Below are 22,182 nucleotides of genomic sequence, written 5' to 3' on the forward strand. Positions count from 1 at the left end.
GTTGTAGAGTAGGAAATGGCCGCACTCTCTATTACGATTAAACCCCGGAGCATGGCCCAGGATCGATCCCCTAAAACTAGGCTCCTGACTATCAATGTGCTTGTTAACAACCAAAGCAGCAACCACAAAATCCTCATCGTTGGATTCATTGATGAACATATGAACTTGTTGTAAAATAATTCATCCGAGTTTTCCACCATGGTACCTTGTGGGCAAACGCCCGAACACCTTGAGGGGGACAACGGAGGCGGGCGGGGCGAATCATGGTCGGTGAAGAGAAACACCATCTCCCTGTACATGCAGCAGGCCTGTTGAAGCACGCGCCCTCCAGCATTGACCGTGGAGCGGTGGACGCGGAGGTGCCGGTGACTCTGGGTAGGCCACAAACGCCGACAAAAGTCGGCGACAGTGGATGCAGTGGCGGTGGGGCAGTGACGAAGCGGGCATAACTAGGTGGCGGCGGCGAGGCCAGGGTGGTGTGTGTGTACAATGGAGGGGGGGAGGAGCATGGCCGTTGTGCCACAGACGGGCAGGCCGGGGGAAGGATATGGGAGGACACTGCGGGCGTCCGCTGTGTGTTAGCACGGACGCAAACCTGACCCAAATTTGGGCCAAAAATGAGTCCAAACAGAAAATAAAATGGGCATCCATCTATGTGTGTCGTGCGTTGGTCGCGTTTTCTGTCCGTCTGGACCCAAACAGATGCAGGCAGAAAAATGGGTCGTGCGTGTTTGAGTTGACCTAAGATTATTCAGAAAAAAAAGTGTGTGAAGTTTTTTTTTTCTTTGAGAATCAAATGTGTGTAAAGTTGGTGAGACATGCATGGCTAGTAACTACTCCAGGTCAGCACCAGTCGAGTGGGTTAGCAAAGAAGCGCATGAAAGGCAAGTTCGTCATTCGTGCATATCCATCCATCCACCTCCCAACTGTGAGGGTGACGAGGCCGAAGTGGTGTGTGTGTGTAAACTGGAGGGGAGCATGGCCGTTGTGGCATAAACGGGCGTGCCAGGGGAAGGACATGGGAGGACGCTGCGGACGACCGCTGTGGTCCGCGCGGACGCAAGCCCGATCCAAGTCTGGGCAGTAACTGGGTCCAAACATACTAGAAAACGGACATATGTTTGTTCCGGATAGACAAAATGGGTCGGCGCGTTGGAGTTTGCCTAAGATTATTCAGAAAACAAAGGTGTGTAAAGTTGGTGAGACATGCATGGCTCGTAACTACTCCAGGTCAGCACCCAGTCCAGTGGGTTAGCAAAGAAACGCATGAAAGGCAAGTTCGTCATTCGTATATATCCATCCATCCATCCACCTCCCAACCACACTGCCCCGGGCTTTCCGGCAGCACATATCCCTCCACTTTGCGCTTTTGTTGCAACGCACTCTAGCCACACACACACGCACACAACTGTCACTAAAGAGCGAGCGCCTTCTCGCCGTTCTCAAATTCAACGACAGCATATGTGCATGCATGTATATAAAACTACTTGTACCAGTGGCTCCCAAGTAGGCCAGTCCTGCCAAACCATATTTCGAATTTGAATGAAAACAGCAGTACAAACTTGTGAAAATATTATACACGTAAGTACTACTACTACGCCAGCTCATGGGGATCCAAGAGTCGGTTTCTCTCTCCAGCTACCATCCACACCGAGCTCCTATGTCCAGCACATGTGCGTGGTCTTGCGCGATGCGCCGTGTTCGGGGGGCAGGGATGAGCTAGGCTCGTACCTCTACGAGTCGCATGGAGCAACGGGAAGGTGGCAGTGGGGCGGCAAGGCGCCGCACGCACGGCCACGGCCGCTCGCATATTCCGTCTGTCAGCGGGTGGTGACAAATGGGCACATGGGCCTGCTCTCCTCCCCGCCCCCTGTGTGGCAATAGAACCAGTACACTACTTATTCTTTTTAATTGTTTTTCTACTGCTTGGGTTTTGAATTTCCAATCGAGCTTGGCATCGTGCCAACCTCAGGGCATCTCCAGCCGCGCCCCCAACAGACCCTCCCCAGGCGTTTTTGCCGCGCCGGCGCAAAAAAAAGGCCCCAGTCGCGCCCCCAGAAGCCCGTTTTTCGCCGGCTCGGGCCAAAACTGGTGCCGGCGGACCCAGGCCGAACCCGGCACCCGGGGGGCGTTTGGGGAGCCGGCGCAAGCGAAAAAGGCACGTGGGCCCGCCCTGGAAGCGACCCGAGGGTCTTTTCCCGTCGTTTCTTGACGCTTTTCCCTCGCATCTCTCCCGCTCGCTCGCCTTCCTCCCGCCATTCTATCCTTTTCTCCCGCCAAACCCCCTCCCGCTCGCCGCGAAGAAGCACGCCATGCCGCCGAAGAAGTACGCCATGCCGCGCGCGGCGGCAACCGCGACTGGCGCCGTGGTCCAGCCGAAGCAGAGGAAGCCGAGGGCGCCGCCATCGAAGCCATCGGGCCTGTCGAACGCCGAGTGGAGGGTGGAAGTTCAGCGGCGCGAAGCGGTCACCGCCGACAGGCGGAACAGGGCCATAGCCAAGAAGGCCCGCGACAACGCGGCGCGCGCGGCGGCGTCTTCCTCATCGGTCGACCAGGCGGGAATGAATCCACCTGTCGTCAGCCACGCCCAGTACGCGCCCTCGGGACAGCAAGGCGCCGGATCTCCATGGGGTTCATCGTCGCCCGGCTACACCGACGGCGACGCGCACGGCGGGTTCAACCCAAACGTGACCTTCCCTCATGGTCACCTCGCTACGCGCACGCCCTCGCCCGCCTTCGTCGGCGTGCAGTATCCTCCATACAACTACTCGCCGCCCGCCTCCTACGCGTCCACACCGACGCCCCATCTCTACCGCGGACCGCTACCCTTCTCGCACCTCGGCGACGCCGACGACACGGGAGCCGACATGGACGACATCATCGCGGCAGGATCGGCCGCGGCCGCTGAGTCTCCCAGGTTCGCCACCCAGGACGAGGTAGTGGACCTCAGCGGCGACATGGAGGCCGAGCTCGGCTACGTCTACGGCGACGACGCGCAGGAACCCGAGGAGGAGGAGGACGAGGAGGAGGAGGAGGAGGAGGAACCGACTCCTGTTCCGACGAAGGGGCGCCAGAAGAAGAAGAAGCGGGCGGCTAGGTCAGGCGAACCGCGCATCAAGTGAACGTCCAAGGAGGAGGAATGCCTCGCCGAAGCATGGAAAGTCGTCTGCCTCGACCCGACCACCGGCGCGAACCAAAGCTTGGACACGTACTGGGACCGCATCAAGGCCGAGTTCGACGAGCGGAAGCTCGTCGACCCCTACTTCAAAGGCGTGTACATGCAGCGCGGCTCCAAGGCGATGGAGAACCATTGGGGGCGTATCCAGTTGGCGTGCAACAAATGGCATGGAATCGTCGAGGAGGTCGCGGCTCGCCCGGAGAGCGGCGCCAGCATTGAGGATCAGGTACGCACGCCGTTCGCCAGCATATCTTCGTCCCCTACGCCCGCCGCCCGCCAACTGTTTGTCTCTCTGCGCAGCTGCTGCGTATGTTCGCCATGTATCGGGGCGACAACCAAGACGCCGACTTCAAGCACCTCCACGTCTACAAGCGCATTGACAAGTGCGAGAAGTGGGCGGAAGTCCGGCGTGCCCTCGACAAGGCCAAGGAGACATACAAGCCATACGCGACGACTCCGGGCGCGTCAGAGGGACGGCCGGACGGCCACAAGTTGGCAAAGAAGGGGAAAAGCGCCGACACGGCAACCACGCGAGTGCAGGAGTCCATCGAGCATTGCCTCGCCGACGCCCAGGCCCGGGCCGTCCTACGCGAAGAGAAGACCGAGGCGCGGTGGTCGTCGCTTATGAAGAACAACGCCATCAAGCTCGACCTGCTCCGGACGAACGTCGCCGCGAAGAAGAGGAACACCAACATGGCTTTTCTGATGAGCGGGACGGACATGCTCCAGAGCAATGACGAGAAGTTCAAGGCGTGGTACCTGGTGCAACGCGGCCTTATCCTGAACGAGCTGCCGACGGCAACGCCGACGACGCCGATGACGCCCACGATCACACGGACGCCAAGCCCAGACGGCGCCTCTACATCGCCGCCCAGCAGTGCCGAAGCCGCGCCGACGCAGCCCTGCGACGAAGCAGGTCCGACACCGACGAGCCCGCGCACGCCGACTCCGCCAACGCCTGGAGCCGACCAAGCCGAGTGAATTGTTGCGCACAGCGGCCCTCTGTTTTTTGTAACGCCAAACTACGTCCGATCGCCGGATTTACGGCGTCTTTTGAGAGCGGGAACGACCAAGTTTGAATTTCCCGCATCCTGGGGCCGGCGCGTGGGGGCGTGACTGGGAGCTAGATCGTCCCCAGAGGCCGAACTAGCGCCGGCACGCCCCCAGGCCGCTCTATTTAGGCGCCCTGGGGGGCCGAACGGCTGGAGATGCCCTCACCAGATTCCCCAGACCTGGCCAGCTTGATCGACCAGCAGAGTAAATGGGTTATCATTAGCAGAGAATACGTATACTGCAAAGATCTGCAGAATATCCTTCCACAGACGATAATTATTAATCGCAGACTCCCTCCCTGCTTTCAATCAAAAAGGGAAAAAAGAGAGGTAGTCACAGGGGTTCATTTCATCACCACTTGAACTGCAAGTGGCAACCCATGTCGACCAACAATATTGTAATCTTCTTCGACATCTCTCTTAATTCGATGGCTAGATTAGGTGGATTAGAGTACTGATCGCATCCGCTAAACTAAAGCCGGTGGCCATGTGCTCCAGCTTACCAAGTCCAGTCAGTGGGTGGCATGCCATGCCATGCCATCACATGAGGAGCAAACCGGCCGGCCTCCAATTAAGCACGGCATCGGCATTGACCGTCACTGGTTCCCAAAGACTATTCATTCATTCATGCACAGAGGCCGGCCGGCCGGTGGTTGTGCGCGCGACGCATGAACCAACATGTGAAGTGCGTAATTAGCCGCATTAACTACCCAATTTACTACTCGAATTGTACAGTTTAATGGGCGCTGCAAGGACACGATCGCACGAGGAAACACGCACGCAGGGAGGATCCGATGCAACTCTCCCGGAGGAGGATATTTTGTGATCGCCATCACTGTATCTATACTGATTCAATGAAGGAGATACGTATTTCACGCCGTGGCTCAGTTCAAAACCCTGGGCCGTTTCATTCCACTGAAAATATCGAAAGGCGTTGGAGATATTTTATTCAGAAGAAAAAACAGAGACAGAAATACAGCTGCTGTATGTAATGGCTTGCACGAGGCCGCGAGGCGAGGGCGACCTCTCTGTGTGTGGGCTTCGTGCTCCAGCTTTGGTGACAGCTACGGTGAAACGTCCTTCTTTGTGCAGCTGCCACGTAGTTTTCCGCCTCTATTTTTCGCTCTCTTTTTAATTTCTCTCGATAAAGTCTGTCTTTTTCTGCTGACCGTGCATGAGAAAAACGGCGAGAGAAACCAGCAGCAGCAACAGCAGAAATATCTGTCGCTCTCTTTTTTAGGTGAAATATCTTTTCTTTCAGAATCGAGTTCAATGATGAATCGCTCACTTTTTTTTTAGTTTAATCGCTCACTTTTTGAGACAAAGATATCTATCGCTCATGGCCGGGCCAGTTTAATCTCGGCTTCCCGGCCTCAAAGCAAAGCCCGGAACTAGCTGGCCCATCTTGATATTTTCGGCAGCGCAGGCCCCCGTCTGTCAGGCCCAACCACCGCACGGCCGGTCCGGCGCTACCCCCTCCGCCCTCTCGTCGGCGACGCGGCCCCGCCGGCAGAAGACCGCGGCGCAGCTTCCCGTCCGCTCCCCGCTCGCCGCCCGACTAGTGGCAGGCAGCGCAAGGTATTTGTCCTGCCCACGTCGCTAGCTTACGCCGCTACGTTCGCATTCTCTCCCTCCCGGCACGGCGTCGTGTGTCCGGTGGCAAACCATGCCCGTGCCCGTGCGCGGCCGCTCGCCGGCGCCGGCGCCGCCGTGGCTGTACTTGTTCCTCGCTGCTTCACGGGCCCGGCAGGTGCGCTCAGATTTCTCCCGTGGTGCTGCACTGCACTGCACTGTACTGTACTGTACTGACGGTGCTGGTATATATGGGTTTGGCATCAGGAGAAAGCAGTACTAGCTTCGGTGCCAACTTTAACTGGCGTGGAAAGTGGAAACCAGGCATTGCCTGGAGTAGTTCCTGAGTATTGCTTGTCACAGTCCATTGTTTTGGACTGCAATACGGCCGCCGATTTACTCGGATGGCGCGGTTAGTTTCTGCTCTGAGCACCCTCTTGACGACACATCTGAAGAGGCACACATTTTGTAGGGAGTACTGTTTATCTCGAGCTGCTTTACTCTTAAATAGTACTAGAAAGGCTAATATTTGGGACTGTTTATCGTTGCATATCCGTTGATTATATATATTGTTAACAATAAAACCAAACAAATACTGTTTCTATGAGAAGTGGGGAAAATTTTGTACCACAACTACCATTGTTTGTTTTTTGCAATTAAAGAAATAAATTAAACATTGTTTGGTATATTGTGACTAGTGCTTCATACACCATTTCATCTTATTTCTACCAAGTCAGATGTGCAGCCGTTTGACACTAGTTATATCTTAATTTTAGTCTTCTTCATGCAACTAATAAAAGCATTAAAGTAAATGTCGCTGATCACAATTTAGTGAGTTTGCCATCAATCACTGGCTCAGTTTTCGCACCAGCCAGAATATCTTGCTGCTGAAAATTTGGTTATGCCTAATCGAAGAACCCAAGTCAATCTCATTCAAGAACGTCATATGCTGTTACATCCTTCCTATATGTGCTGTACATTACAAACAGAGATATCATACAAGGCCTGCGGCGCCTCCATCTGCACCCCTACAAACTTTGCTGGCTTGATTCACCATCTGTTCGTCTCACGAGCCATTTTAGCTATCCTCTACTTGTTTTCCCTCAAACTTTTCTTTGACCTCTTCAGGTTCGCCTAGGCTAATTCCTCTGTCGAAATCGGGAACTGTTATAGGTAGAGGTTCAATGTCATCTGGAGGGTCATAGTTTGGATCAGCAAGAAATGTAAGGGCCGTCACCACATCACTGATTAGTGGACGACTGCTTGCTTCTTCTTGTAGGCACATTGATGAAATTGCAAGTGCATGGTATAGACCTTTTAAGGGGTACTTGCTGTCAAGTTTTGGATCAGCCATCTTGGTGAACTTCTTCTTATCCTTGAAGAGTGGCGCTGCCTGCAGATATAGCAGCATCTTAATGCCAAACCGTATGGGCAATCTGTATATCTCAAGTATGAGCTGTTTTACTTGGTTATTACTCCTTCCGTCCCAAAATATAAAGTTACTACAAAGTTGAGTCACTTATTTTGGGACAGAGGGACTACAATCCAATATGACTACCAAGTGAAAATTTCAAGGCTATAGTATTTCTTGGTCAAGTAGATATAAGTCTTACCCAGTGGACAAGAATTTGCTCGCGAGTTGGTTTCGTGGTGTCGATTGCTCGCCTCCCAGTGATGAGCTCCAAGAAAACTACACCAAAGCAATATATGTCTGACATCTTTGTTAACTTGCCACTCATGGCGTACTCGGGAGCGCAGTATCCGTACGTGCCCATCACCCTTGTGGTGACATGAGTTTTGTCGCCGACTGGGCCAAGCTTTGCAAGGCCAAAATCTGCCAACTTTGCACTCAAGTTCCCGTCCAAGAGAATATTTGATGCCTTGAGATCACGGTATACCACCGGTGGATTGGCTACCTCATGCAAGTACTCGAGGCCTCTGGCAGCATCAACTGCAATCTTCATCCGCATATGCCAGGACAGCGGCTGAGATTTTGGAGTGAGATCTGCAGAATTCAAGTACCAAATCAGCATCGATACAAATGTGCTATCATAATTTCAGATTTTTCAGTTCTGCGGAATATGTTCGAGAACCACAACATTATTGTTCTGTATTACCTAGGAGATGATCTTGTAAAGAACCGAGTGGCATATACTCATACACTAGAATCTTTTGGTCACATTCGGTGCAGTAACCGAGCAAGGTGACAAGGTTTGGGTGATGAAGGAGGCTAAGCATCAGCACCTCGACAAGGAACTCACGATTTCCTTGCAACCCATCCTTGTCCAGCTGCTTAACCGCTATGACCTACGTACGCACATAATTTACATCAGGAAGGTGTTGCTGCTGTATGTAGCATAGCATCTTGAGGTGCCAACTTAATGAAACATAGAACAGGAAGCTGGGAGAAGGAATGCTTATTACTTCCATGGTCTCTGGAATGTATCCTTTGTACACCCTTCCAAAGCCACCTTCTCCCAGGAGATTCTCCTGGCTGAAAGAATTGGTCGCGTCTGACAGTTGACTGTACGTAAACACTCTGCTAGGAATGTTGTGGTTGCCGATCCGTAGTATTTCCCCTGCCGCAGCCCTGGCCTTGGGACTATCTGCATTTTAAGATTTCTTCTCAATCAGAAATGCTTACTTAATCGCCCAAACATGAATTACTAATCCAGGATTACAAATTTCAGGGTGAAAGTAGGTCCAAGAAGAGGGCAATGCACATACAACTATCCTGAACATCACTAACTTGTTGTTGCAATGTATTTGAACTAAACATTCTTACCACCAGATTTCCTATGTAAGTACCTGAGTGCTCGTCACATATCTGTGTTGGGCAAATATTCATTGATAAATTTGATATTGACATGCATTGCTGAATTTAGTTTCTCTGCAAAGATGGATAATAAGATGATGGAGGGCATTACTTGGGAGTGAAATCTCTTTCACAAGGGTTGCCAACTGTTTGTTCTTGGCCTTCTTCTTTCTCCAAATCTTGGTCTTGAACCACCTTTTGTTGTCCGGCTCAGAGCTCGACGCCCCGTTCTTCCTCTTCTTCTTTGTCTCTGATGTCGATGGCTCCTCCGCTTCATGTGACGTCCAGCCACAGAAATTGCGGCCCCACTTCCTCTTTGTTTTCTTTGTCTCTGATGTCAATGGCTCCTCCGCTTCATGTGACGTCCAGCCACAGAAATTGCGGCCCCACTTCCTCTTTGTTTTCTTTGTCTCTGATGTTGATGGCTCCTTCGCTTCATGTGACGTCCAGCCACAGAAATTGCGCCTCCACTTCCTCTTTGTTTTCTTTCTCTCTGATGTCGATGTCTCTTGCCCAGCCTCCCTCTTCTTCCTGCCGCACAAGCCACGGATCCATGAACAACAGCAAGCACAGCTCAGGAGGCGTATGCTTCTGCATTTCACGGTGCGAAGACCACGAACCCACGAGCAGCAGCACCCGAGGCGTATGCTGCTGCATTTCACGGTGCAATGACCACGAATCCATGAGCAGCAGCACCCCATCGAATTGCTGGATCGACGCGAGAGTGGGCGAGCACTCTCGTGCCGATCATTACGATCACCGGATAAGAATTTTCACCGGCGGTTAGAAGGAGCGGCAGGAGGCACAGGTGAGCGCACAATTGTTCTCTCGTATCCCTAGTCTGCACCCGAAGAATGTGGCGTTTTCCCTTTCCCTTGCTTGGATGATGGTAGGTCTCAAACCAAGAAGCCATTTTTGGTCTGTTCTTTTTTCCTTCTAACTGTTGTTAGTTTTAGCTAGGGATATTGCCACACCCTCTTTTTTCGCATGCAAAATATAGGAGTATGTTTGCATTCAGTGGCTGACAATGAACTGAGACATGCAACACATACTATATAGCACCAGTTTTGTTCTTTTTTTAGTCGGAGAAGCTTTTCATCTTGCATTATTATTGGGCTTTACTCTAGTTACACGAAAAGCTGTGAACACACGTCACGTTTATTGTATAGCTAAGGTGCATGCATGCCCAAGCACCATGCAAGCTGCAGAGAGTTCTATCACTGCCTGGTCGACAATGCGTCGCTGCCCTCCAGCCGGCACATTGCCGGCAGCTGTGCCGCGAGCTGCTGCGCCTTTGCCACCTTTAGGCGGGCCGCCTGGTACTCCGCGCTAACATGGTATGGGCTGGCGTAGCCTTGTTGCCCTTGTCCTGGTTGTTGCCCTTGTCCTGGTTGCCACAGAGAAGTTGGGTAGTACCCTTGTTGCCCTTGTCCTGATTGATGCCCTTGTCCTGACTGCTGTGAAGAAGTTGGATAGTACCCTTGTTGCCCTTGTCCTGGTTGCAGCCATTGTCCTGGCTGTTGCTCATGTCCTGGTTGTTGCCCTTGTCCTGACTGCTGCGGAGAAGTTGGGTAGTACCCTGGTTGCCCTTGTCCCGGTTGTTGCCCTTGTCCTGACTGTTGCGGGGAAGTTGGGTAGTACCCTTGTTGTCCTTGTCCTGATTGTTGCCCTTGTCCTGCCTGCTGCTTTTGTCCTGGCTGCTGTGAAGTTGGGTAGTACCCTGGTTGCCCTTGTCCCAGTTGTTGCCCTTGTCCTGGCTGTTGCGGAGAAGTTGGGTAGTATCCTTGTTGTCTTTGTCCTGGCTGCTGATCTTGTTGCCCTTGTCCTGGTTGCTGTTCTTGTCCTGGCTGCTGTCCTTGTCCTGACTGTTGGGGAGAAGCTTGGCCTGGATAGTATGACCCCTGCTGCGAAGAAGTTACACTTGGGTAATACCTTCTTAGTAGTGCAGGTATTCCCCAAAATATCATTTGTTGGAGTTGCTGCGAAGGCGTAGTCTCGCTGGGGTAGAAGGATCCGGCCTTGGACGGCACCACAGGTTGCTGCTCGTATTGTCTCGTGCCCGGGCTGACGGTGATGGGGCGGCACCCGGGGCTAACGTCTCGGAGTTGCTGGTCCACCACCTGTTGGCATGCCTCGAGCTCGTGCTCACATTGTAGTTGTCCAGAGGCCTCACCTTCAGCGGCGGTGAGAGCCACGAGGGCGACGACTACTGCCGCAAAGAGGACCAGGCGCTTAGCCATCTCAGTGAACTGTCAGTGAATTGATCTGTAGATTGGGGTGCTCGGTGTTGTGGGTGATGATGAGATTGTGAAGGTTGGATGGGCTTTTATAGGGACGAGGTGAAGGTTCAGGACATGGTTGTGTGCACGCCGAGGTTAGTTTAGCCTATGAAGAAAGCGTGAGAAGAACAAAATCGGTTGGAAAAGGGCAGTTTGCCAACACAAAAGAAGCTGGATAAGTAAGGAGCAATTGGTGCTTGCAAAACAGATTTTTGGACGGTCTGCTAAAGCCACGTAATGGGCTTAATCCTAGTTCTGGTGTATTGTTTGCAGAAGTGTGGATGTTTGTACATTGGTCTGTTCTTTTTATCTAAGAGGAGTGATTATCCTTCTTGGGGTTTGGCAGAATATGTATCTGTTAGCCATTGCTTCCGCAAATATGCGGCACTCAAAACTTCTAACCATGTCGAGTAGTGCCATTGCTTCCGCAAATATGCGGCACTCAAAACTTCTAACCATGTCGAGTAGTGGAAGGTAGCCTGCATGGAACATGTAAATTGATAAACCATCTCTCCTAAAGCCCATTTCAGGTTTTGTTGCTTGTCATTTAGTTGGATTTCCAGGCAACACAAATCCATGCTGACTCACAATATCTATCCAATGACTCACAACATCTATCTATGCTATGACGTGCAAAAAAGTTGGTAGAGTTTTGGACTTATGAAAACACCTTTCCGTGACAAATGAACTAACTGAAACCTTTGGCCAGTCATGTCTAAAATTAACATAGGATCTTAGTAAATCCGCGTCAAATAGTTTGATTTACACCAGAATATGGATTTTGTTTACTTCCCAAATGAGTTCAATTAATGTAGATTTAATTGTCCATTATGCCCTCCTATGTTTAACCTCTTATGTTCTTCTATGATCTCCAAGTGTTTCTTCCCTGCCCCTACCTCTTTGCATGTCCATTGTCTTTCCCTGGCCTCCATAGACGACGCACTTCTTCTCTCGTTGGCCTTATCGCTTGGTCACGCCATCACTAATATTCCACTGTAACTAGATGTACCCCACAAGTTGTTGCCGGAATATTTTACAATATATTTAAATGAGATTTGGTTGTATGAAACATGTATATTTGGATATGAGAACTAAAACTAAAAACACATATAATTTATTGTTTTTGATTATTGTATATTTGTGAAATATTTATCAAACATAAATAGCCAAGTAAAATGGAAATTATGCTGCATGTTTGCATGCTGAGGTGAGCTTTCTTCTATGCATGGTTGCATATTGAGGTGGGCATTTTCATAGGTGACGTGCTTGCATGTCGGGAGAAATGTGTTAGTGGATGCTAGTTATTTAGACTAGAAGAGTTGAGCGCGCTTTGCTGGGCAGTTGGGGTTTGGGTAAAAAAAAACTACTCTCTCTGTTTTAAAATATAAGGTGTATTAGTTTTTTTTTTTGAGAAGTTAAACCTTTTAAAGTTTGATCAAATTTGTAGAGAAATACATAAATATCCATAATATCAAGTCGATATCATTGGATTAAGCATGAAACGAATTTTCATATTTTATTTATTTAGTATTATGGATATTGATGTTTTTGGTTGTGAACTTGGTCAAAGAAACAGATGGAGTATTTGGCTTGGTGTGTGAGGAAGATGATGAAGTGTATTTTCTTTTTATTTATAAAAATGCAGTGTGATTATGAGTTTTTCATTAATCAACCATACTTATGCATGGACGTTTTCCATGTCGGTGGCTACATGTAATGTATTAATGCTACAATATCATATATTGACTCTTTTTTTTATGGTGAGAGGATGCGCGGGATTGATACCATCGACCCGATCAAAATTGTGAACCAAATCTAAAATTGAATATTTCAATTGGATGGGAGAGCTCCAAAATTAGGGAGCATAATGAATTAAAAGAATGGAATGAGAGGACTCCTTGAGAGAGAGAAAAAAACAATTATTGACCCAGCAAGGAGAATTTTTCAAATCTTATTCAAGAAGCTACTTTACTATCACGTCATGCAAGGAGATACCAGCAGACCTTGCACATATCCCAAGATAGTTTACAATGTATTTGGCTAAATTCTTCAGAGATGTTGTTTGTAGTTGTCTCATGTGTGTTTACACAAAGGCTTAAATTTCGTTTGGCAGAAGAAAAAACTGACAATGCATATGTCTTTGTTAGTACCACTTAATTTACCACACTATGTTGAAATCAAGCAAGGGCACATCAACAGTTGCATACATTTTATTTTCCGGGGATGTGTCGTGAATATGTGATGCAAACTTTGACAACCAAACTGGTTTGGCAAGTATAAAAACAACTTCCGTTTATTAATTTGTTATTTTTAGGAGGATATCATCTATAAGAGGCCAAAATAAGACCAAACATACCTTCAAGTCACTTCCTCAATATCCATAATTCATATTGGCAATGGCAAGTGACTTTGGATAAGAGTCTTCACCCACTTCTTCAAAAATTACTTAAAAAAAAATCTCTCTATTTGATGCATCATGTAAGTTTATCATGAGCCTACAATAGTGATATTAATTACCAATCAAATGGTTAGCAACCGATAGGCAACAATTTGGTGATCCCAACCCAATGCATGAGAGATGAGATTACAGTTACTACCTATGGGTGAACCGCCTAATGAAAGCCTTATCTAGGTCAACCCTAGTCAACTTGTGGCACTACTACATATTATCAATTCAAGCATGATGACATGCACTGCATATTTCTCTATAGTGCTAATTCCATCAATTCAAGCATGCGAACAAATTACTTTCAATCTCTATATCCTTGCTCTTTTTCCTCTCGAACTACCCCTCTATCAGCAAGATGCTCTTTGCTTCCCCGAACATAAATGTTCACTTCAGTTTTGTGCAAGTTGTGGTAGTCTATTTCACCACGAATCAGTTCTGACATTGAAGTAAATGGAAAGAAAGTGCCCATTTCAGGACGCATGGTTGGTCCTTCGGATAAAGGTATGAACAGAACAACCAAAGCCTGCAATCTTTTAAAGATATACAGAAGCACAAATTAGCATACATAAAATTTGTTGTCTTGCTTGTCCATTTAGAATAGTAAATCTGTGCTAGAAGCGCCATCGTCTGTTGATGTCGCTGCTTTGAGAAACTAAGAAACTGATGATGATTAAACATCACACGTACATGAATTTCCATTTGCACAGAACCAGGGGTAATACAAGATATCAGTTACAGGAAGCAATTATATATCAAATTAGAGCCTGAAAAGTTTTGAAACTGAAACCAGTACCAGCGCACCACCTTGGCCTCTAATAAAAGAGAAAAATATACTTTTCGTCCCTTAACTTTAGCGGAGTCTAGATTTCGTCCTTCAACTTCAAAACCGGACAGGTTGCACCTCTAAATCTTAATACCAGACAAGTTTAGTCCTTCGTTTTGACTGACCCGATATCGCTGCTGACTCAGTGCGGATTTTTCCTAACCTATTGCGCCCACAACTCGTATCCAGACCGCATATCCAGCGCATGGTCAAATCACTAGGACCCACAGTGCTTGCAGACCTCTAGTGTATTCGTTGTATAGGAACGGCTAAACAAATATTTCACTCTTTTAAATGAAAGCCGTATTCCATCTAGTGGGTCCATGTCTATAGATTCCCCTGTGCACATGCCATCCACTTGCCTCCATGCCTACCTATGCACGGGTGCGTTCCTTTGGACACACCGAGACTGCTAACTGTAGCTAGCTGTTAGGTACGCAATTTGCCACACTTTATTCACGTTGATGTTTTTTCATTACCAAGCTTTCTTAATTAATTAGTTGCACGTTTCAAATACTCAACCATATAAAGTTCTTCGTACTGCCATACTAAATCACTGCGCACGTAAACATAAAGTGCTGCGATGGAACGTTTTCCACAGTCCCTGTCAGCCAACCCTCTCCTGCTCGACTCCATCCAGTTCTGTGCTATTCGTAACCAAAGTTCTCTGCATGGCCAAGCTTATATGGTCGACAGGAGATGGAGAGATGCAGCCTCCCCCAGTTGGTGCTTGCCCGGTTGCCTCACTTCCCCCAATGGACAAATCGTTTTGAAAGAATCAAGCCTGACGAGCGCCGTACTCCCGGCCGGTACTAGCTAGTAAGTATATATAGATAAAGAAAGCAGACTTACGACCGCTGTGCATTTCGCACACTACTCCACGTACTGACCCAAAAATTAGGCAAATAAACAAATAGGCGAAAGAAAGCAAACCTGTGATTATGGGAATGAAAAAATATAGTATGAACTTAGGTCAAAGGCAAAAAATTAGGAGAATTTTTTCTATACCACTACGGCGTGTTCAGAGTTAATTATTTCACAGGAGTCAAGAATCATATTGCGAATGTTGCTCGTTTTGAATCGGTCCATATTGCAATCCGTTAATAAAAAAAATACTCCTCCGTTCCATAATATAAGAGCGTTTTTTACACTAGTGTAAAAAATGCTGCTCTTATATTATGGAACGGAGGTACTACCTATTACAACTTCGAACTATCAAAACTGGCATGTTTTAACCATGTCCTCTCCTCAAACTAGTTTTTGATGTGTTGCAGTGGTTTTGACCGTTTGACCGTCCAGGCGGTCGCTTAGTCAGATGCCACGTTATGAAACTGATTGTGTAAAAAATTATATAAAATCAACATTAAGCATGGTGCTCATTCTAAGAAAGTTTCAAACTTCATTGCAGAACATATTAAAAAACACAAGAAAAATACATATTCAGCCCTGATTTTAAAAAACCTATGAAATAAAATTTTAGGGTTTATTCTTAGAAATTTTGGAACGTTGAAGATCTAAATATGTACTTCTCTTACATAAAAAACCCAATAGACCACCCAATAGACCACCCGTCGCGAAGAGTTACCTCGATTATGAATGGTTTCTCTGAGTCAAGCATGATTACGAATGATTTCCAGATATGTGATTCTACTATCCAACAAAGGCCATTGACATCGCTCAGGGGATATCTTTCAGCTATCGTACTTGTCCTTCCTTTCACATGCTTTCGGCATCGCCTTCTACTCATCTATGCACTTTACCTCCACCTTGATTGATCTTTGGGATCCCGTGTACCTTAGAACAAGAAAGAGACAAAACCTCCTAAAGTCCTTCGGTTTAGAGGACTTAAGTACTAGGCACGTTGAAACAAAGTGATTATCTCCTGTTCCTTTCACAATATTCATGTGTAGTTGCGGTTAACTCGTAAAGGTCATTAGGTTTTGACAACTTAATTTACCTAGCAACTAATACGGCGTAGTCATAGAAGACTTCCTAAAGTACTTTGGTTTAGAGGACTCAAGTATCGTCCATATGTTGAAGCAAACCGCTTATCTCCGCGGGAGGTATACAACGGAAAAATCATAGGTTCTTCCATAAACAACTGATAAATCATTAGTTCAATTATCAACTAAGGGATGTAGTGTTGGACTTGAGTATTGGTTTAGATGACCGCGACCAAGGAAATAAAGTGAGCCTTGACGGCTATATGTGACGCAGTATCTAGTGATGACAATATCGATAATTATATGGTTCGTATCCCAGGACCCCAACTAAAAAAACTTACCGATCCATATTACATGAAAGTTCTTCATGGCCAAGTGCAAGAGACCCGTATTCGGGGTACATATGGCTACAATTTCTAAAGTTCTTCGCGCTCGACCGTAAGAGGGCTGCAACCATGAATATAAAGTGCGCATCGACTATTGTATGTGACGTACTACCTCCGTCCAGGTTTAAAAGGCCCTTGAGCCAGCACACCTCGTCCTAATTTGTAAGGCCCCATGTGTATTAGCATTGTGCATGCAAGCATGGAAGAGGAAAAGGCTGCTCCTAATTGGGCGCATGCAAGCAGGTCTCGGAGCTATGACTTAAGGGCCCTTTAAACCTAAACCCGGACAGAGGGTGATGACAATATCACAATAATTATAGGGTTGGTATCCCAGGAGCCCGAATGAAAAACCTTACCGATCCATATAACATTAAAGTTCTTCATGATCAAGTGCAAGAGACCCCTATTTGGGTACATATGGCTACTATATCTAAAGTTCTTGGTACTCGACCATAAGAGGACCGCAACATGGGATATAAAGTGCGCATCGACGTTACATGCAACGTAGTGTCTAGTGAGGACAATATGACGATAAATATAGGGTTTGTATCCCAAGACCCCGAACGAAAAAACTTACCTATCCATATTACATTAAAGTTCTTCATGGTCAAGTGCACGAGACCCGTATTCAGGGTACATATGGCTACAATCTCTAAAGTTTTTCGCGCTTGACCATAAGAGGACCGCTACCAAGGATATAAAGTGTGCATTGGCTGTTATATTCGACGTAGTGTCTAGTGATAACAATATCAAAAATAATTGTAGGGTTATATGCGATGGTTGTATGTGACATAGTGTCTAGTGATGACAATATCACGATAATTATTGGGGTTGTTTCCCAGGTGCCCGAATGAAAAACTTACCGATCTATATAACATTAAAGTTCTTCATGGTCAAGTGCAAAAGACCCGTATTCAGGGTGCATATGGCTACAATCTCAAAAGTTCTTTGCGCTTGACCATAAGAGGACCGCTACCACGGATATGAAGTGTGCATCGACGGTTATATGCGTAGTAGTGTCTATTGATAACAATATAAAAAATAATTATAGGGCTCGTTTCCTAAGATCCTGAATGAAAAAACTTACCGATCCATATAACATTAAAGTTCTTCATGGTCAAGTGCAAGAGGCCCGTATTCGGGTACGTATGGCTACTTTCTCTATAGTTCCTCGCACTCGACCATAAAATGACCGCAACCAAGGATATAAAGTGTGCATCGACGGTTGTATGCGACGTAGTGTCTAGTTGCTTTGTAATGTACTTGTGATAGTATTTTTTTTCTATTTGTAGCCAGCAAGCTTGTTGCTTACTAGGTTGTGGTTAGTAGTGCATTGCTTTTGATAGTGTGCTTGGTGTAAATACTTGAATTACTAACGTGCCCACTATTGTTGTTTCATGATGCTCAACTGAATAATGTCGGCTGTTTGACATCAGTGTGTCTATTTCTGCTGCTGTACATTATGTGATTCAGTCTGCACAAACAGCAACCATAAGTAGATTTTGCCGAAATGAACATCAAAGGTTCAATTTGAGTTGCACTTGTACTGAAATAAGTACCGCGGCTAACTTTACACATCCTCATAACATTTCCGAAATTACATATTCACTACTTGGCCACAAAAATGAACCTAATTTCCGACAACAAAAGAACACCTACAACACCAATTTCATCTTTCGAAACAGCACAACAAAAGAAAGCCTACAACATCTTTCGTAACACCAATTTCATCTTCCAACAACAAAATGAACATTCTTATCGAGCACGAAATTCTCTCATGGCCTGAAAGGCCGCACTTAGTACACTTTGGGACTTTCCTTTGTGTCTTTGTTAGACCTCCCTTTGAGGGGTATCACGATGTGATGTGGCCCTTACCTATGCAAATAGAACAAAACTTTGATCTTCCCTTGCTGACATTCTCATAATCTAGCTTTGCTCTTGCGTTCATTAGCCTACTTAGACCCCTCTTGCGTGGTACTACATTCATTGAGCTTGGTAGAATAGTTGCTCCTGGTATGACAGGCATATCTTGGTCATGCAGTTCAGTTGCAGCCTGATCTTGTAACCCAAGCCACCCTGCAACCATCAGCCACCAATAAGTTTCCTATAACAATTTCTACACATAAGATTTCATGAGTCAAGGTCCCTGCATATTTTGGAGTTGTTAACAATAATGCAAAGAAAAATAATTCTGGAAAATATTGTCAGAATGTGCACATAATTCTGATGTGGGTTCAGAAGTACTTGCTTTCTCCAAAGAATAAACCTTTTAGCATAAATAACTGATGTCTCTGAAAATTGTATTACTTTACATGTCAATTATGAAAATTAGTAACCGACAATGCTAAAAAAAAATTGGACTGTAAGTTTGACTGAAAACAAGCAGTTGCTAGCGACTATATATTTGACTGAACACAAACACCTCGTTGAATGATTACTGGGCACAATTAGAAATTTGAATCATGTACTGTTTGCCATCCTCGACAACCCCATACTATGTACAATTAATATTTGTGATCACCGATAAGCGACATATTTTGTAACATCATGGGCTCATGCTATACAAATTTGTATGTTGCTGCCGATGGTCTTGAAAGAATCAAACTACTCTGCAATAACAACAATCTGCTCCAAAGAATCAAACTTTTGACAGCAATAACTGATCACTATATCAAATTTCCTTGCTGTAGATGTCAATGCCCATGGTCAATTTCAATTGACAAATGCTGAATTAATCTTCAGACTACTATTTTACTGAAAACACTTGCCTAGTCGAATCATTCCTCCCTCTCAATTGTTGTTTACTGTACAAGTCAATGCCCATTATAATTTCCAACTGAGAAAGCTTATAAAATCCAGGTCCAGACCACTATTTTACTGCAAGCACGCGCCCAGTTCAATCATTTTAGGAGTGCGACAGAGAGATAATACCTTCCCAGCCACGGAGTTGGAAGGCTAGAAGTCTGGCATGGCCTCCAGAACTTCAGATTCTGCGTCGCTAGCAGATTTCTCTCCATCTTGGCTTGAGGACGAAGAAGCGACGTGGAGGAACACTCGCCGCCGTCTTCCTCCTCTGGCGATCTCCGATCTGGGACACACTCCAAGGGTTATGAACAAAAACTGTCCACAGACACCGCACGAGAGATTGTAGGCTTTACCCGATCTGTATAATTTCTCATGGCCTTCTCCAAAGCACTTTTCCTTCCCGATAATGAGGCGCGGCGGTCGTGTATCTTGCCGAGTCGGACCCTACATATATTTGACATGTTAACCGCAACTGGAATGAAAACAAATCTTTCTAATATAGTTAAAATGTGCTCATCACTCTGACTTTGATTCAGAAGTAGTTGCAGTGTTTTGAATACCGTATGCGTAGATATATGTAACAACCAATGCTCCAAAATAAAAAACTGTGTAGCATCAATAGGTATGCTGCTCATAAAATTGTCTTAATGCACATGCCGATGCCAATATTGACAGTATAAAAACCTGCAAAAAAGGTGGCAAAGTCTGACTAAAATGTACTGTAACCAAGAGCCGAGTTTATGATTCCTTGACACAAATCGAAAATTGTATCATATACTGCACCCCAAATAGACATGTTTATGATTGCTGATCAGTGATCATAACGAGAGGTCTTGTAACATCAACCGACAACTCCTCAATAACAGAAATTCTGCTCCAAAATAAACAAACTTTTGACTGCAATCAACTGAACATGATCAAAAAAAATCTCCTGTTCATGTCAATGTCCATGATAAAGACTGAACTGGTGATGCTTCCCAAAACTAGAAAATTATTTTACGTGTACAACACGGGCCTAGATGTCCACATTCATTAATCCCAAAACTAGAAACTGAACACGTCACTGGCAGTTCTAATTTCGGGCTGCCCAGAATCCTCAAATCTTCATCTAGCCAACAACTTTACTGAAAAAACAGGACTAGTTTACTGAAAGTTGTATTCACAGAGGGGGGGATCGATTGAGCTAGTACCTTTGAGGCCACGGAGTTGGAGTGTGTTGCGATTCAGATGGGGGTTCTCTGTGACTGTCGGTGTAGTCAATATCTGGGACATGAACTTGAGATGCAGAATCTCGGTGAAGGAGAATCGGTAACGCCATCCCTCCACCCCCACACTCGTCATCCTCCTCCCCTTGATTCACCAATGCCAGATCTGAGACGCCCTCATGGACATGGCAAGATTCAGATTTGAAGAATTTGCCGAAGACAGAGAAAGAAACAAGAGGATCTTGTGAAACCTGAACAGGAGATCCGTGATGACTCCCCACCGAGATTCATTGGTGAATCATGAAGAAATCTTGAGATCCAGGCCTGGCGATGGGGAGGACGTGGTTCCGCCGGTCGATGCAGCTGCAGCTGCGTCGAATTTTGAATCGCATCCGGCTTGGGTGGATGGGGCAGCCTGGTCACGGGGTAGTGGATGGGGAGGTAGGCGAGTACACTAGGCGCGAGCGTAGGTAGGACGCCAGATACGATAGGACGTGTATTCACTTCGTATGGCGCTCAGAAAACTGAAATAGCCGAATCCGGGTAGGGCCATGTGGGCCAGGCTAGCGTCCATCCACAAGGTGCAGCGACGGCTCGGATACTGGTTGCGCGTCTAACCAGTTGGTAATAGCCATATTCGTGTGATTTAGACTGGTTTTCGTCTATGTGGCAGTATTTCTCTTTCCCACCTGGCCCTATCTCTTCTTTCTTCCTATGTCTGTTTGAGCATTTCATCAAACATAGGATGCGCGCCTACCATTGGTGGTCCTGCTAGCCACCACACGTCACCATGGCCGCATCGTGGGCTGCCTACTGGTCGCTCCAAGCCGCCGCTGCCTTCTCACCTATGGCCGCGTGCAACAGCCCTGCTGACCCCGTGCACCTCGCCATGGCACAATCCCCGGCTGCCTGCCAACCTCTGTGCGCACTGCCACGGGCCGCACCAGCACGAGACAGGAGCTCGCCGGAAACGCAAGCGACCAAGCTGACGTTCCTGCCGTTTTGGAGCTCCCCTTCCGGAAACCAGCGCCGCCTGGTCGACGACGAGATACTCAAACTCCTGACGCATCGAGCTCGGCGGCGTGCGTGTACTGATAGACCTGTGGTGTACCTCCTCAACGTTGTCTGCAGAATGCTCGCTGAGGGCCTGGACAACGCGCTCTCGCCACTTCTGACGTAACAGCCACGCGTTCGTCGTCGCCGGTGGTGCTTGCCCTCAAGCTCGTGGCGCTCGCATCCGGGACCGCGTTGGTGCACACGCGCTGGGGCAAGGGCCAGGCCGCGGAGTCGAGGCACCCGGGCGTCAAGCTCCAGCACGTTGCTCGGGAAGCTTCTATGGCCGGTTTGGATGCGCCCGCGACGACGGCATGGTTCACGCTACTGTATGCGGCCGGCCCGCCGTTCCACCGCTGTATCCATGCTGTGCAAGCCAGCTTTCCAACCGTTGCCACCGCCCCCCGCGGGATGCTCCTGGCTGCCAGCAATGGGGTCTCCGGACGGCGCTGCTGGACATGCGGGGGTAGAGCAGCATGACCGTTGGGATGGACGAGATGACGAGCATCAGCTGCCTACGGAGTGTTCGATAAAATGCCTGGCACCAGTAAGAAGATGATGACGAGGTTGACGTTGTGTTTGACTTGAGACTGGTCAAAACCAGGTTCAGTCAGCATAGGAA

The 22,182-nt window shown here is 47.4% G+C and overlaps 2 protein-coding genes and 2 long non-coding RNA genes across 7 annotated transcripts; 1 reads left to right on the top strand and 3 right to left on the bottom strand.

Annotated features, from left to right (window-relative positions):
* The first annotated feature begins 5,611 nt into the window (after positions 1-5,611).
* Positions 5,612-8,741, top strand: LOC123138451 (uncharacterized). Its single transcript, XR_006469163.1, has 2 exons — positions 5,612-5,808; positions 8,493-8,741. It is a non-coding gene; the product is annotated as an uncharacterized lncRNA (long non-coding RNA).
* LOC123138419 (probable serine/threonine-protein kinase PBL7) lies at positions 6,709-9,336 on the bottom strand. Its single transcript, XM_044558397.1, has 5 exons — positions 8,730-9,336; positions 8,227-8,408; positions 7,920-8,109; positions 7,416-7,807; positions 6,709-7,195 (listed from the first exon to the last, which is right to left on the bottom strand). The coding sequence occupies exons 1-5, from the start codon at positions 9,316-9,318 to the stop codon at positions 6,881-6,883; spliced, it is 1,668 nt and encodes a 555-aa protein (XP_044414332.1). The 5' UTR covers positions 9,319-9,336; the 3' UTR covers positions 6,709-6,880.
* A 408-nt stretch (positions 9,337-9,744) lies between these two features.
* On the bottom strand, positions 9,745-10,926 carry LOC123138427 (glutenin, high molecular weight subunit DX5-like). Its single transcript, XM_044558409.1, has one exon. It carries the CDS (start codon positions 10,855-10,857, stop codon positions 9,835-9,837), a length of 1,023 nt encoding a protein of 340 aa, XP_044414344.1. The 5' UTR covers positions 10,858-10,926; the 3' UTR covers positions 9,745-9,834.
* Positions 10,927-18,010: 7,084 nt separating this feature from the next.
* Positions 18,011-21,015, bottom strand: LOC123138436 (uncharacterized). Of its 4 annotated transcripts, none has more exons than XR_006469158.1 (5): positions 20,759-21,015; positions 20,493-20,673; positions 19,656-19,746; positions 19,429-19,585; positions 18,011-18,573 (listed from the first exon to the last, which is right to left on the bottom strand). It is a non-coding gene; the product is annotated as an uncharacterized lncRNA (long non-coding RNA). The 4 variants fall into 4 exon arrangements; XR_006469161.1 differs by adding an exon at positions 19,863-19,986 and having other exon boundaries at positions 19,429-19,746; XR_006469160.1 differs by adding an exon at positions 19,829-19,986 and having other exon boundaries at positions 19,429-19,746.
* Positions 21,016-22,182: the final 1,167 nt, after the last annotated feature.

The sequence above is a fragment of the Triticum aestivum genome, chromosome 1B (assembly GCF_018294505.1).
Source record: "Triticum aestivum cultivar Chinese Spring chromosome 1B, IWGSC CS RefSeq v2.1, whole genome shotgun sequence".
NCBI lineage: Eukaryota > Viridiplantae > Streptophyta > Magnoliopsida > Poales > Poaceae > Triticum > Triticum aestivum.

Excerpts from the sequence above, each read along its gene's own strand:
- LOC123138419 (XM_044558397.1), bottom strand. The coding sequence starts at position 9,318 with ATGGGGTGCTGCTGCTCATGGATTCGTGGTCATTGCACCGTGAAATGC. Across the intron at positions 8,409-8,729 it reads GAAAGAGATTTCACTCCCAA|ATAGTCCCAAGGCCAGGGCT; the intron begins GTAATGCCCTCC and ends CTTAAAATGCAG. Across the intron at positions 7,808-7,919 it reads TTTACAAGATCATCTCCTAG|ATCTCACTCCAAAATCTCAG; the intron begins GTAATACAGAAC and ends TGAATTCTGCAG.
- LOC123138427 (XM_044558409.1), bottom strand. The coding sequence starts at position 10,857 with ATGGCTAAGCGCCTGGTCCTCTTTGCGGCAGTAGTCGTCGCCCTCGTG.